The sequence below is a fragment of the Gigantopelta aegis genome, chromosome 10, assembly GCF_016097555.1.
Source record: "Gigantopelta aegis isolate Gae_Host chromosome 10, Gae_host_genome, whole genome shotgun sequence".
Classification (NCBI taxonomy): domain Eukaryota; kingdom Metazoa; phylum Mollusca; class Gastropoda; order Neomphalida; family Peltospiridae; genus Gigantopelta; species Gigantopelta aegis.
Window position 1 is genome coordinate 84,554,583 of NC_054708.1, and position 17,257 is coordinate 84,571,839.

At 37.6% G+C, this 17,257-nt stretch overlaps 1 protein-coding gene across 1 annotated transcript in view; it reads right to left on the reverse strand.

Moving 5' to 3' along the window:
- The window catches only part of LOC121383875 (centriolin-like), a 154,603-nt gene that overhangs the window by 101,605 nt on the left and 35,741 nt on the right, over nt 1–17,257 (reverse strand). Inside the window, exons 8-13 of the mRNA XM_041513972.1 lie at nt 10,369–10,600; nt 5,816–5,982; nt 5,239–5,376; nt 4,225–4,378; nt 2,940–3,160; nt 23–199 (exon numbers count right to left, since the gene is read on the reverse strand). Of these exons, the coding sequence (XP_041369906.1) occupies nt 23–199; nt 2,940–3,160; nt 4,225–4,378; nt 5,239–5,376; nt 5,816–5,982; nt 10,369–10,600 (1,089 nt within the window). The remainder of the gene's footprint in view (nt 1–22; nt 200–2,939; nt 3,161–4,224; nt 4,379–5,238; nt 5,377–5,815; nt 5,983–10,368; nt 10,601–17,257) is intronic.

The following is a 17,257-nucleotide window of genomic DNA, read 5'->3' on the forward strand; positions in this document are numbered from 1 at the left end:
ATGCTGCATGTGTACGCCGTACCTCAGCCCGTCTCTCGGTGTCGGCGAGGGTCTGTCTCAGATTGCGTACGTCCATCTCGGCCTGCTCCAGGCGGTCCTGCAGCTCGGGGTCAAGCTGACGACTGTGGTGAAGCTGGTCGTTCAGAGACTGGTTCAACTCCTCAGACTTACGCAGGGACTGCTGGAGCTCAGCCAGACGCTGAAATAAAACAAAGTGTGTCAACTATTCTGGTTTACACAAACACCCAAACATTTCAACTATTCTGATTTACGCAGTCAGATGCTAAAATATAACTAAACATTTCAACTATTCTGGTTTACACAAACATTACAACTATTCAACTATTCTGATTTACACAGCCAGATGCTGAAATATAACAAAACATTTTACTATTCTGATTTACACAAACACTAAAACATTTCAACTATTCCGATTTACCCAGACACTAAAATATAACAAAACATTTCAACTATTCTGATTTACCCAGACATTAAAATATAACAAAGCATTTCAACTATTCTGGTTTACCCAGACACTAAAATATAACAAAACATTTCAACTATTCTGGTTTACACAGACACTAAAATATAACAAAACATTTCAACTGTTCTGATTTACATAGTGAGACGCTAAAATATAGTACAACATATAAACAAGTCTAACTTACACAGACACTAATATATAACATATTTCAACCATGTAGAGTTGCTATCGCAACAATAAATAGCAATCTAAAGTACAAAAATGTATCTATATGCAATACTAACAATTTCATTGGTAAACCTACCGGTCAACTTCATGTTATCACTTCAGTTTTGTCAGCATGCAATGAGACAATAATTTTGTATTCTGTTTGAATTCTAGTTTATCCTTTAAAAAACGAAATCCATAGCTTCCAGGATAAATCAATGAGACTTAACAAAACCTTGATATTGCACATCCATCAAGAAATGTACGGTGTACATGACAAGTGTCAATTCAATTACATTAAACATTTAGTAACAGTATCTGTATATTCATGTTGTTTGTACACCCAAATGTTAACCATTGTCATTTCTTCCACATTTAGTGTTCTTCCATGGTCCCCATGCTGACACAGTACTACACAAAGTGCCAACTTGGCCACATATTGCCTTAAAACTGCCACAGTTGACTACTATACACCACACAACAGTTTGAAGTTTACACAGGCTGTTGTCAGCTATTGAATTTGTTATCTGATAACTGATAAATGTTGGAACATTTCAGAACTAGCTGATTAGAAAGTAGTCCCTAAATACACATTAACATTAAATGTTAACAAGACTGACTGCAATTTTTCGTACTGAATCAAACTGAAATGCATGTTACAGTGATTTGTTTAGGTGTTGTTATTAATCAGGGATCTGTAAAGTATATTTACACTCTGATGGATGGAACAAAAAGAAATATTTTTTAACAACACCTATTACACCTAGTTTAGAGAGCACAGGCTATTCCCCAAGTCAAAAATATCACAGGAAGGAAGGCAGAAAGGTTTTACATAACGATGCATTCAACATATTTTTATTTATGACTATAATGCAATGGACATGTGTTTAAGGACCACACAGATAATGAGAGCAAACATGATGGGCTAGTTTTTCATCAGCAGCAAGGGATCTTTTATATGCAACATCCCACAGAGAGAATAGTACAACATACCATGTCCATTGTTATACCATTGGCGTGAATGAGAAACAGCCTCATGGGCCCATCAACAGTGGCACAGATCCTAGATCGATTGTGCATCAGGCAAGCACAATACCACTGGGCTACATCCCATTCTATGCCCACCAAGTCCAAACATAGGCCCCATCCCACCAAGTCCTAACATAGGCCCCATCCCAAACGAAAGTGGCACTGACAATTCCCCATTTCAATGCTAAAAATTCCAAATACAGTTGAATCCCGTTGGCACGAACCCCGTCGGTGCTCAAAAAAGTGTTTCACCCATCAAGTAGTTTGATCTAACCATTCATGACTTCATTTTTGGTTCGAGCTTTGTGGTGTATTCTATCCAATGAGATTCTACTGTATATAAATTTAATTATGTCTGTTCTAATAAATAAATTTGACAGTTGTGTACTACATCTTTCAGTGGCCTGAAAAAATATCCCAAGTATAATTTACTCAAGCTAATTTTCTTAATCCCATCAGACATTAGGGATGGGTTTTTTATTTTTTATTCAATTTACGATATTTGGTCAATGGTTTTAATTTATTTGCGATACTTTCCACAAGTAGTGAATTAGCAGGGCCTACAAGTATGCCAGCTATCATACATACATTTTAATAAAGTATTTTAAGAGCAAGACACTTATTTTTAATGGTTATTTGCTACAAAATTGTAAATATAAAATTATATCTTGACCATGCCATAAATGCTTTGGTTTGATACAGGATCTGAACTAGACCTAGGATCACCATTGACCATACAAACATGTCAGGTGCAAGGGAATCAAGCGCCGTTATTGGCCGAAATACTTTACCGGTCAATGGGATTACCAGCATGGTGATGAAATGTTTACACATGTACCATTTAAAAAAGATTGCAGTTTCTATAAAAAAAATTTTTTATTGTTTTAACATAAATAAATAGCAGTGATAATTAATGTTAATATATGCAAATAACCGATTTATGCTATAAACCGATATGCAATAAAGTGGATTCGACTGTATACATTTTTTTTTTTTTTAACAACAACATAAACCACGGTATGCAAATGGAAAATGGTGCATCAAACCGTGGGCCTAAAATCGCAATTTTTGTGAACCGCGATTAATCGTCCCATCCCCAACATGGGACCATGGCAAAAAACCCTGAATAAATCCCTCAGTCGGAAACATCTTATAATGGCAGCAAATTCAGAATAATCTGTTTAAAAAAATAAATAAAAATAAATTAATTTCCGACTACCTGCTGCATGGATTTAACCTCTCCTGCCTCCGAGTCAAGAACACTGAGTTCGGCCTCCATCTTCCTGACCTTGCCTTCCAAACCTTCCTTCTGTGCGGAGAGCTTCTCTATCTCCACCTTCTGTTGGGTGCTCTCCATTTGAACATTCTCAATGTAGCCCTGCAAGCCTGAGATGATGTCGTCCAGCTCGCTCTGTAGAGTTTCATTCTGCTCGATGTAGTCTAGAGAAATATGACAGTCATTAATGTCTAAATATACAAAGAAATAATCTAATAGTTGTTAAGACATCATCTTTGTAGACTTTACACTGAAAAATGTAATAGTTAAGATATCAACTTTGTCCAGTTTCAATCTGGTCGATGAGATCTAGAAAAACAGATATTATTGCACCTTTTCAGGGTATGGGGCCTACCTTGCCAGGGTATGGGCCTACCTTGCCAGGGTATGCGCCTACCTTGCCAGGGTATGCGCCTACCTTGCCAGGGTATGGGCCTACATGTACCTTGCCAGGGTATGCGCCTACCTTGCCAGGGTATGGGCCTACCTTGCCAGGGTATGGGCCTACCTTGCCAGGGTATGGGCCTACCTTGCCAGGGTATGGGCCTACCTTGCCAGGATATGCGCCTACCTTGCCAGTGTATGGGCCTACCTTGCCAGTGTATGCGCCTACCTTGCCAGTGTATGGGCCTACCTTGCCAGGGTATGGGCCTACCTTGTCAGGGTATGCGCCTACCTTGCCAGTGTATGGGCCTACCATGTCAGGGTATGGGCCTACCTTGCCAGTGTATGGGCCTACCTTGCCAGGGTATGGGCCTACCGTGTCAGGGTATGGAACTACCTTGCCAGGGTATGGACCTACCTTGCCAGGGTATGGGCCTACCTTGCCAGGGTATGGGCCTACCTTGCCAGGGTATGCGCCTACCTTGCCAGGGTATGCGCATACCTTGCCAGTGTATGCGCATACCTTGCCAGTGTATGCGCCTACCTTGCCAGTGTATGCGCCTACCTTGCCAGGGTATGCGCCTACCTTGCCAGGGTATGGGCCTACATGTACCTTGCCAGGGTATGCACCTACCTTGCCAGGGTATGGGCCTACCTTGCCAGGGTATGGGCCTACCTTGCCAGTGTATGGGCCTACCTTGCCAGGGTATGCGCCTACCTTGCCAGTGTATGGGCCTACCTTGCCAGTGTATGGGCCTACCTTGCCAGTGTATGGGCCTACCTTGCCAGTGTATGGGCCTACCTTGCCAGTGTATGGGCCTACCTTGTCAGGGTATGGACCTACCTTGCCGCAGCTGTTGCTCCATCTTGTTGATGTCTGCGTTCTCGGTGGCGATCTTGTCCATCATGTCAGTGAGCTGTTTCTGCAGGTCGCTGTAGATCTGGTTACTCTCGTTGATCTGCTGCTCCTTGTCAACCATCTCACTGTACGTCTGCCGCTGTCAGAAATCACAATCAAATTGCTTACATATACCTTCCTATCAGACAATTTATTAATATATTCCTTCCCACAGTGAACACCTTTTTTCATACTATAAAATTTACTGCAAGTTATTTATTTCTGAGCCATTTGTTTCTAAACTGGACACAAAAATAGTGGGGTTTTGTTATTTCCAAAACACATTTTTCTTCTTATATCAAACCCAATTTGAGGCTTGTTTATATACATGTATATAATGTGTATGATGCAAGATAATGATTTCGTGAGCAATAATTCCTACTTTTGACAAACATTACAGCTAGATGTATAAGCCTGTAACTTTTAGCCACACATTTTTACTAAAGAAATCAGTGAATACACAAAATACTGTTCAAAAGTGAAAGAGTAAGTATTTTGTAGTTAGATGTCTCCTACTCATCAGCAATATTCTCAATCAACAAGTCTTGATGCCCACAGGTTGGGTTAGAAACAAAACTACAACTAAGATCCCAACATTTCATGATCCTCGAAGCTGGTAAAACAGTCATATTTTTTACCAAATCAACTGTAACAATAAGCTAAAAGTTTCTCAAAATCAAAGAGACATTCTTGCACTTTTGTCAATCCAAAATATTCATTAAAAATTGTTCAAATGTCGGCCATTTTGATTATTTAACTTTTGTATTTCCTGTTATTTTTAGAATATTTTTACCAATGGGGTGACCACAAATGGTCGGAAATATGAATTAGTAAATGAACTGCATTCTGTATGAGGCATGTTAAATGAGTGACTTCAGCAAGACACCTCTCCTGCAGTATTCTGGAGGTTAATATACCTATGATGTAATTTTGAAGTTTTACTTTCAGAACATTTCTTACATAGTTTGGGTCGTTGCTGTCCATCTGCGTGACCTGGTCCTTGAGTCTCGTGAAGACGGTTTTCTTCTCTTTGATCGTCTTCGCCATTCGGTCGATGTCGCTCTCCACCTGGGTGGCTCCATCCCGCATTTCATTCACCTGATGCAGCAATAAAATGTATTGGTATCAAAAACATACATCATCAAAGACCTGTACTGAAAATATAACTTCATTATATTTTGCTGAACTAAACTAAATTTTCATGAATACTTAACCTGACCTCCGTCCTATGGCAAGCTGCTGGCAGAAAATGCAGATCATGTTGGCCAGTGGATGACTATTATTTTAATTTAAATTTAAATCACTGTCTTTCCACCATCATACTAATAATTAAAGTAAATGAAATCTATACAAAATGTTATAAACACATTTTGTCGGTGTCAAGAACTATTGGATGTCTGTAAAGGGTTAAACAGCAAGTGTTTTCATCATGCAATACTAATAAAACTTTATTTCTAGCACATTTTCAGTTGCCAAAACGAACTTGGCATAACATGTTCAAATGAAACACTAACAACATTTTACTGTTACTACTCACGGTCTTCATCTTGCGGGCCAGCTTCTGCCTCACTTTGAACTTGTTGTCTCCTTGGAAAGGCTCGGGAGTCTTCCGATTGGTCATCGTCTTCAGGTCACTGACGACTCGCGCCAGTTTCTCCTCGGTAGCACTCAGGTTTCCCTGGAGATCTCGCAGTCGCTCTTCCGCTGTTAACAGTACACAGGTTTTATAACTTATATGCTGATAATTATTGTCTGTTAACAGTACATAGGTTTTATACCTTATATGCTGATAATTATTGTCTGTTAACAGTACACAGGTTTTATAACTTATATGCTGATAATTATTGTCTGTTAACAGTACACAGGTTTTATACCTTATATGCTGATAATTATTGTCTGTTAACAGTACACAGGTTTTATAACTTATATGCTGATAATTATTGTCTGTTAACAGTACATAGGTTTTATACCTTATATGCTGATAATTATTGTCTGTTAACAGTACACAGGTTTTATAACTTATATGCTGATAATTATTGTCTGTTAACAGTACACAGGTTTTATACCTTATATGCTGATAATTATTGTCTGTTAACAGTACACAGGTTTTATATCTTATATGCTGATAATTATTGTCTGTTAACAGTACACAGGTTTTATAACTTATATGCTGATAATTATTGTCTGTTAACAGTACATACGTTTTATAACTTATATGCTGATAATTATTGTCTGTTAACAGTACACAGGTTTTATAACTTATATGCTGATAATTATTGTCTGTTAACAGTACACAGTTTTTATATCTTATATGAGGATAATTATTGTCTGTTAACAGTACACAGTTTTTATATCTTATATGCTGATAATTATTGTCTGTTAACAGTACACAGGTTTTATAACTTATATGCTGATAATTATTGTCTGTTAACAGTACACAGGTTTTATAACTTATATGCTGATAATTATTGTCTGTTAACAGTACACAGGTTTTATAACTTATATGAGGATAATTATTGTCTGTTAACAGTACACAGGTTTTATAACTTATATGCTGATAATTATTGTCTGTTAACAGTACACAGGTTTTATAACTTATATGAGGATAATTATTGTCTGTTAACAGTACACAGGTTTTATAACTTATATGCTGATAATTATTGTCTGTTAACAGTACACAGGTTTTATAACTTATATGCTGATAATTATTGTCTGTTAACAGTACATAGGTTTTATACCTTATATGCTGATAATTATTGTCTGTTAACAGTACACAGTTTTTATATCTTATATGAGGATAATTATTGTCTGTTAACAGTACACAGGTTTTATAACTTATATGCTGATAATTATTGTCTGTTAACAGTACATAGGTTTTATACCTTATATGCTGATAATTATTGTCTGTTAACAGTACACAGTTTTTATATCTTATATGCTGATAATTATTGTCTGTTAACAGTACACAGGTTTTATAACTTATATGCTGATAATTATTGTCTGTTAACAGTACACAGTTTTTATATCTTATATGCTGATAATTATTGTCTGTTAACAGTACACAGGTTTTATAACTTATATGCTGATAATTATTGTCTGTTAACGGTACACAGTTTTTATATCTTATATGAGGATAATTATTGTCTGTTAACAGTACACAGTTTTTATATCTTATATGAGGATAATTATTGTCTGTTAACAGTACATAGGTTTTATAACTTATATGCTGATAATTATTGTCTGTTAACAGTACACAGGTTTTATAACTTATATGCTGATAATTATTGTCTGTTAACAGTACACAGTTTTTATGTCTTATATGAGGATAATTATTGTCTGTTAACAGTACACAGGTTTTATAACTTATATGCTGATAATTATTGTCTGTTAACAGTACACAGGTTTTATAACTTATATGCTGATAATTATTGTCTGTTAACAGTACACAGTTTTTATATCTTATATGAGGATAATTATTGTCTGTTAACAGTACATAGGTTTTATAACTTATATGCTGATAATTATTGTCTGTTAACAGTACACAGGTTTTATAACTTATATGCTGATAATTATTGTCTGTTAACAGTACACAGGTTTTATAACTTATATGCTGATAATTATTGTCTGTTAACAGTACACAGTTTTTATATCTTATATGCTGATAATTATTGTCTGTTAACAGTACACAGTTTTTATATCTTATATGCTGATAATTATTGTCTGTTAACAGTACACAGGTTTTATAACTTATATGCTGATAATTATTGTCTGTTAACAGTACACAGGTTTTATATCTTATATGAGGATAATTATTGTCTGTTAACAGTACACAGGTTTTATAACTTATATGCTGATAATTATTGTCTGTTAACAGTACACAGGTTTTATAACTTATATGCTGATAATTATTGTCTGTTAACAGTACATAGGTTTTATAACTTATATGAGGATAATTATTGTCTGTTAACAGTACACAGGTTTTATAACTTATATGCTGATAATTATTGTCTGTTAACAGTACATAGGTTTTATACCTTATATGAGGATAATTATTGTCTGTTAACAGTACATAGGTTTTATACCTTATATGCTAATAATTATTTTCTCCCTTAGCAAGATATAATACGCTATTTCCAAATTGTTCAATATGAATTCAAGTTAGTTTGACAAATACACTTCACAATAAAATAAGCTAAAATGCTAATTCAAGAATAGTATGTTCAATGAGGCTGTGATTATTGTGTTGCCTTTTGTTTGACTGAAGTCCGAACCACATTGTTAACAACTACAATAAATTACTCTCCAACCTTTAATTATTTTTAAATTTCCATAACATTTTGTCCAGACAGAAATCGTGAAAAAAACATTGAAATGACACAGATTACACATACTAGATGGTAACCATGTTATCTATATCGAGTTTATAATCTCCAAGGACAAAATGCATGTTGGTTGCCATCTCACTTTCTACAGAATACTCTCCAAGAGGGTGGAAAGATGTGATCTAATCTAACACCGTTATGATATATATTATGGTATAGGCAATCATCGTGACATCATATTAATGACATCACATATTTCAGAGCCTTCCACCCCTTTTGAGGAATATTCCATAAAAAACACAAAATGTCAGACGGCAAAAAATTACATGCTTTTTGTCCTAGGAGATCTTAGCGAAGTTGATATAGGTGATATGGCTACATTCTAGTGTGTGGAATATGTGTCAGTGTAAACAAAATTCACGATTTGTGTCTGGACAAGACGTGGAGGAAATCTAGCAGCAATTAAAGGTAGGAATACAATTTATTGTAAGTTTTAATAATGTGGTTCAGACTAAATTAAATTTGGCTACTTATCTTTAAAACAAATTCAACCAACTTCTAACAGAATCATTATTCACCTCATATCCTGCTTCGGCTTATTTATGTCAATAAATACGACATTGTTGTAAAATTTATACACACTTAATGTAACTTCTCTTTGTAATAAATTCAATAACAATTATACATACCTAATGTCATTTTGTTGTTGTATTAAATTGAATAAATACATGTATTTAACAGTAATACCAATCTAATGTAACATCTCTGTGTAATAAATCAGGCCTTTGATAATTGAAAATCTGTGTGACCCATTTATCGGTTACGCAGAAATAAAACCTGGTTACCCAGTTTCTTTTTGCTTAACCTGTTACATAAGAATTATTTGTCACTTTTTGCAGATTTATCAATGTATAACAGTCACAAATTGTATAATATCATGTAGCATAGTGAAGCAATTTTATACTTAATTTGTGACTGTTATAGATCGATAAATTTTAAAAAAATGACGCACAATTCTTACAATTACAAACAGCACAAATTATTTAGTTACAACTACACATAATTCATAAATCAGTTTCTTCCCATGATCTGCTTTACGTAATGCCTTCCCATTTGATATAATGACGTCATTTTCTGAGGTGTCTATTTTAAAATCCTTCACTACGCTATGCAATTTTATGAAGTTTATGACAGTTGTACATGGATAAATTGATTTTAAAAAATGACAGATTTTATATAATTACATAGACAGGAGCTTGTGCAGAAGGTGGGTTACGGTGTTTGAACCCTACCCTTGATCAAGCACATGTTCTCTTTTTTCAATACTTTTCCAGGGAAGCATGTTTTAACCCCTCATAAATTTTGCTAGCAACAGCTTAGCCCCCCACTCTCTTCTAAAACGTATGCACAACCTCCTGGAAACACCATATTTAGTTAAAATACACATAAATAAGCATCTAGCATCCTTTCCATGACCTGTTTTACGTAATGATGTCCCAGCTGGTGTAATGACGTCATTTTCTGAGGTTTATCGAAGGTTAACATTTAGTTTTTCTTCGACGTCATTCAATCAGAATTGAGGAAATCGTATAAACTCGGAAATTTTTTAATTATATCCAAGCAAATGGTGTTCCAAATTTTGCACACAAAACAAATAGGTTACGCAAAACTCTATTTGTGCAAGCAACATGCAAACAAAACAATCGTTCTCTCAATTTTTAGGGGCCTGATATAATATATAAATGTACAGTTTAATAATTATGCACACCTAATGTAACTTCTCTCTGTTTGTCCAGTATCTCTGCCTCCAGTGCTTGATGGAGTTGACCTCTGACCTCAGGCACGTGACCCTGTGACCCCACTGACCCGTCCAGTAGGGAGTGAATGTGGATCTTCTGGGGCGACTGCAGTATGAGGCTCTCACTGGCAAACTGGTTCATCCTGTAGCGAGCGCGCCCGATGTACGGACTCTCTCCAAGTAACCCACTGTCCTCCCCGCTCTGACAACAACAAAACAAACAGTACAATGTCACTTGTTGAAATATCGGACTCTCTCCAAGTAACCCACTGTCCTCCCCGCTCTGACAACAACAAAACAAACAGTACAATGTCACTTGTTGAAACAATGGAGTGTAACTTAGTAAAAGTTTGTTTTGTTTAACAACACAACTAGAGCACATTGATTTATTAACTGATTATGGGCTATTGGATGTCAAACGTATGGTCATTTTGACACAGTCATAAAGAGGAAACCCGCTACATTTAAAACATTACCTTAGTGGAAGAAGAAGGAATATGTTGTTCATATTTCCATGTTTTATAATATTTAATTTAAAATACTCGTTTCATATACAATATGGAGAAAGCACAATGTTGAAAAATATTTAATTTTAAGTATTATATTATATTACTCTGACAATGATTAAAGGTGTATTATAATGGATTTAAGGACCTTATTTCTCTTAAAATGTAGAATATTGTACGTTTAGGGGCAAATCAAAATAATATATTTTGAGGTAATACTTTGTCCAGGCATTAAGTAGGCCACTGGTCTGCGACACTATGTGTTTAAAGTATGTACTACAGGACTACAGACCTCTCCCTCCCCTGGACTCTCAATCTGTGACACTATGTGTTTAAACTATGTACTACACGACTACAGAACTCTCCCTCCGGGCGAGACACCCCTCAGACTCTCAATCTGTGACACTATGTGTTTAAACTATGTACTACACGACTACAGACCTCTCAATCCGGGCGAGACACCCCTCAGACTTTCAATCTGTGACACTACATGTATGTGCTTAAACTATGTACTACACGACTACAGAACTCTCCCTCCGGGCGAGACACCCCTCAGACTCTCAATCTGTGACACTACATGTATGTGCTTAAACTATGTACTACACAACTACAGACCTCTCAATCCGGGTGAGACACCCCTCAGACTTTCAATCTGTGACACTACATGTATGTGCTTAAACTATGTACTACACGACTACAGAACTCTCCCTCCGGGCGAGACACCCCTCAGACTCTCAATCTGTGACACTATGTGTTTAAACTATGTACTACACGACTACAGACCTCTCCCTCCGGGCGAGACACCCCTCAGACTCTCAATCTGTGACACTATGTGTTTAAACTATGTACTACACAACTACAGACCTCTCAATCCGGGCGAGACACCCCTCAGACTTTCAATCTGTGACACTACATGTATGTGCTTAAACTATGTACTACACAACTACAGACCTCTCAATCCGGGTGAGACACCCCTCAGACTTTCAATCTGTGACACTACATGTATGTGCTTAAACTATGTACTACACGACTACAGAACTCTCCCTCCGGGCGAGACACCCCTCAGACTCTCAATCTGTGACACTATGTGTTTAAACTATGTACTACACAAATACAGACCTCTCCCTCCGGGCGAGACACCCCTCAGACTCTCAATCTGTGACACTATGTGTTTAAACTATGTACTACACAAATACAGACCTCTCAATCCGGGCGAGACACCCCTCAGACTTTCAATCTGTGACACTACATGTATGTGCTTAAACTATGTACTACACAACTACAGACCTCTCCCTCCGGGCGAGACACCCCTCAGACTCTCAATCTGTGACACTATGTGTTTAAACTATGTACTACACAAATACAGACCTCTCAATCCGGGCGAGACACCCCTCAGACTTTCAATCTGTGACACTACATGTATGTGCTTAAACTATGTACTACACAACTACAGACCTCTCCCTCCGGGCGAGACACCCCTCAGACTCTCAATCTGTGACACTACATGTATGTGCTTAAACTATGTACTACACGACTACAGAACTCTCCCTCCGGGCGAGACACCCCTCAGACTCTCAATCTGTGACACTACATGTATGTGCTTAAACTATGTACTACACAACTACAGACCTCTCAATCCGGGTGAGACACCCCTCAGACTTTCAATCTGTGACACTACATGTATGTGCTTAAACTATGTACTACACAACTACAGACCTCTCAATCCGGGTGAGACACCCCTCAGACTTTCAATCTGTGACACTACATGTATGTGCTTAAACTATGTACTACACGACTACAGAACTCTCCCTCCGGGCGAGACACCCCTCAGACTCTCAATCTGTGACACTATGTGTTTAAACTATGTACTACACGACTGCAGACCTCTCCCTCCGGGCGAGACACCCCTCAGACTCTCAATCTGTGACACTATATGTTTAAACTATGTACTACACGACTACAGACCTCTCCCTCCAGGCGAGACACCCCTCAGACTCTCAATCTGTGACACTATGTGTTTAAACTATGTACTACACAACTACAGACCTCTCAATCCGGGCGAGACACCCCTCAGACTTTCAATCTGTGACACTACATGTATGTGCTTAAACTATGTACTACACAACTACAGACCTCTCCCTCCGGGCGAGACACCCCTCAGACTCTCAATCTGTGACACTACATGTATGTGCTTAAACTATGTACTACACAACTACAAACCTCTCCCTCCGGGCGAGACACCCCTCAGACTTTCAATCTGTGACACTACATGTATGTGCTTAAACTATGTACTACACACCTACAGACCTCTCCATCCGGGCGAGACACCCCTCTGACTCTCAATCTGTGACACTATGGCCCATATTTATAAAGGCGTTTTAGGTAAAACATATTTTAACTAAAACATGTTCTAACCTAAAACACATTTTAAATCGATATCATAAAAACTGTTTTAAGAAAAAACACTGTTTCACTTAAAACATTGTTTTAGAGTACCATTTTAAAGTGTCCACATATATGCAATATCAGGAATGCGCTGGTCTTACGAAATATATGTTGGATGTGGGGAAGGGGAATGTACCTCGGGATATATTCATAGATCGCCACAATTTTTTTTTTAACTCTTGGACTGATTAAAGGACGAATTAAGGGAACGAACAAAATGACAATCTTTTAAAGACTGTTTTATTGTGTTTTTTCTCTGAGCCCTCACTGTTCACCACCCATATTTCTTCCCTGAAAGCTGTCAAGAACATGAAACATACAAGTTGTTTATTTCACTGAAATTACGACAGATGCACACATTGCATGCAGCAAGTGAAACACATTCTATTGAAATGAACTGCATGCACGTATGGAAGGGTATAGTTTTCACACAGCACAATTATATTGGCACTGCCTTACTTTTATAGACACCTGTGAGCGTTATCTACTGGAGGTAATGTCAGATAAAAAAAGAACTACACATTTTTCAAATGCTGAAAAAGCATTTTTTGTGCAAACAATTAAAGAGAGAGCTCATAGAATAGAAGATAAAAGGAATGACATTAATTTTAACAAGAAAAAAAAGGCCGCCTGGGAGTCGGTTATCCCAGATTACCACGATCATTTCCCCGAGCATACCGGGAAAACAATGACGCAGATAAGAGACTGGTGGAGACGGGCAAAATGTCAGGCAAGGAAAGACCATGCGAAACATAAACGAGATATGAGCAAAACAAGAGGGTGGGGAAAAGCCGACTTCTCCACAAGGTATCACAAAAGATATCTGTGAAACAATCCAGGGTGACCTGATTCCGCTCATCAACACTTTCGATGACGATGCCGCCACGTCAGCAGCAGCAAGGACAACCCAGACTTCACAGCCCAGTGATCAGAATGAGAATAACACTGACTGCGAAAACATCAACATGCCCATGGATGAAGATGAACTGCCCTTTGGTACTGTCAACAGAAGCCCTTCTCCGATTGGTAATACCGAGACGACAAATCAAAACACCATGCCGCAGAAAGAACAGGTTGCTTATTTTTATTTGCATATTTTACTGCAACATTTTTTATTTCTTCTTATTGGAAACAACACGTGAGTTTACTGTATGTTCCTGTATTAAAATATTACAGACGGGCGATATATACCTATTTAAATTCACTACTATATTGTTATGGTGAACCATTAATTGCATAATGATGTGCATGTGCATGCAGGTTTCTCTAAGAAATGATTTTTTTCCCCATCATGCATAATTAAAGCTGCATGGTTTAATTTCTGAAGTCAAAACGCATTTAAGGAATGAAACGTAGTCTACTGATAGAGCGCGTGCTCGAGGTGTGGTCGGTGTAGGGTTGGTCATCATCAGGGGGCCCATTGGGCCCGACTGGTTTAAGAAAAGCCATGATATCTACTATCCTACCTCTCGGATACTGCATATAAAAGATCAGTTGCTATTCAAAAGAGAATGGACCGCGTAGCGGGTTGCCTTTCTGATTATATGTCCTTACCCATGTGTTCAATACCACATAACATAGTTAATACGTCTTAAGTATATCCTTACATGAAGCATTTCTTTCATTTTCTTTTTAAAACACTGTTTTGCGTTTACAGTTATTGTAAATTCTGTCATTTTTCCTTACTTTGTTTGTTTGATTGCTCAGGTAATTTTAAAAATGTAAAAACAAAACAAAAAAAGGTCTATAAACGCACGACAAGTCAGTTTCATTAAAAAAAATTTGGCAGGTGGAAACCAAACAAACATCTTCAAAGAAACAACCATACACCACACCAGAGATGAAAATTCTGCAATTTGCTCAAAAGGAACACGAAGCAAAAATGCAAAATCTATATTTGAAGCATGAAATTCTTCAACTTAAAAAGCAGTATTGGAGCAAAAAGTGCTCAACGCCAAGCCACCCAGCTTCATCTAGTACTTAACATGCAGTTTTTGTCCAAAGCACCTTTGGTTTTAAATGCATAAAAGATGGTATATAAAACAGTTACTTGTAGTTTGTCTGTTACACAATAAATACATAGCTAATGATATTGTATGGTTTTTGGTTACTAGTATGTTATTTTAATGGATTAACTTTTAATATGTTAGGCAAAATACTGTTGAATAAGAGCCCATCTGACAGCATTTCCACGTCCGTTTTGTACTCTGTTGATCTGAAGTGGAGGCTGCATATCTTCAATGCCATCGTCCAAATTGGGTTCTCTTTCACTGATAGCAATATTATGCCATACAGCAGTTGCTACAATCACTGCTAGAGATGTTTGTAACTTCTTGAATCAGAGAGTATATGTTAAACAAGGAAATCTTCGTTTCCACATTCCAAACATGCATTCAACTACATTTCTTGTGGAACAGAGAGCGCGGTTATATCTGTTTTCGGCAGCGTTTCCTGGATTGAGCAGAGGTGTCATTAGATAGGGCAGACAAGGATATCCCAAATCGCCAAGGATATCCCAAATCGCCAATCAAGAACCCATCAATTTCTCCATCTTCAAATCTCTGTTTCATTAAGCTGTTGTCGCACTATGTTGACAAATCTATGATTACTGTCGCTCACTGCTTGGACATTAATAGAAGACTAGTCTTTTCTGTTGATGAATCTTTGCCCGTTTTCACCGTGTCCAATTATACGGATGTGACTGCAGTCAATGGCTCCTACGCAGTTGGGGAAACGAGCAATGTTGAAAAATCTTTCTTTAAGATCGTTCACTTCCTCGTTATTGGAGAATGAAATATACTGTGGTCTTAACCTGGCGATCGCATTCGTCACTCGTTTGAGAACAGTATATACCGTCATCTGAGAAAGTCCGCAATGCAAGTAAGACTTGAAGTTCGCAAGGGACTGCATGATTCCTACATGTTGGCTGTTCTATATCTGCCCGCACCATGTCAGTTACAACGCGAACTGTATTTTTGCTCAGACGAAATCGCATTCGAAAACACTCATCAGACAAACGGTCAAATGGATTGTCACGATCTCTGAAAACATGCTCTCGTCTCATTGCACGGTTGTAGTTGATATCCTGAACACGTTGAAGATGTTGTAGTTGTCGGAGTACGTCCATGTTTCATGTCCCAAAATGTTGAAGCGACCGAGTCCAAACACGTGATTGAGTTAGACGTACCTCTTCATTGTTTTAACTAAAACGTGTTTTAGGATACTTTAAAACATGTTTTAACATTAAAATACTTTTATAAATATGGATGTAAAAACATCTTTTAGTAGCAATGCTTTAAAGTTAAAACATATTTGTAAATATTGATTTTTCTTAAAACACTGTTTTATCTTTTTGAAACACATTTTTACATTAAAACACTTTTATAAATATGGGCCTATGTGTTTAAACTATGTACTACACGACTACAGAACTCTCCCTCCGGGAGAGACACCCCTCCGACTCTCAATCTGTGACATGTGTTTAAACTATGTACTACATGACTACAGACCTCTCCCTCCAGGCGAGACACCCCTCAGACTCTCAACCTGTGACGTGTTTAAACTATGTACTACATGACTGCAGACCTCTCCCTCCGGGCGAGACACCCCTCAGACTCTCAATCTGTGACACTATGTGTTTAAACTATGTACTACACGACTACAGACCTCTCCCTCCGGGCGAGACACCCCTCAGACTCTCAATCTGTGACACTATGTGTTTAAACTATGTACTACACGACTACAGACCTCTCCCTCCGGGCGAGACACCCCTCAGACTCTCAATCTGTGACACTACATGTATGTGCTTAAACTATGTACTACACAACTACAGACCTCTCCCTCCGGGCGAGACACCCCTCCGACTTTCAATCTGTGACACTATGTGTTTAAAGTATGTACTACAAGAC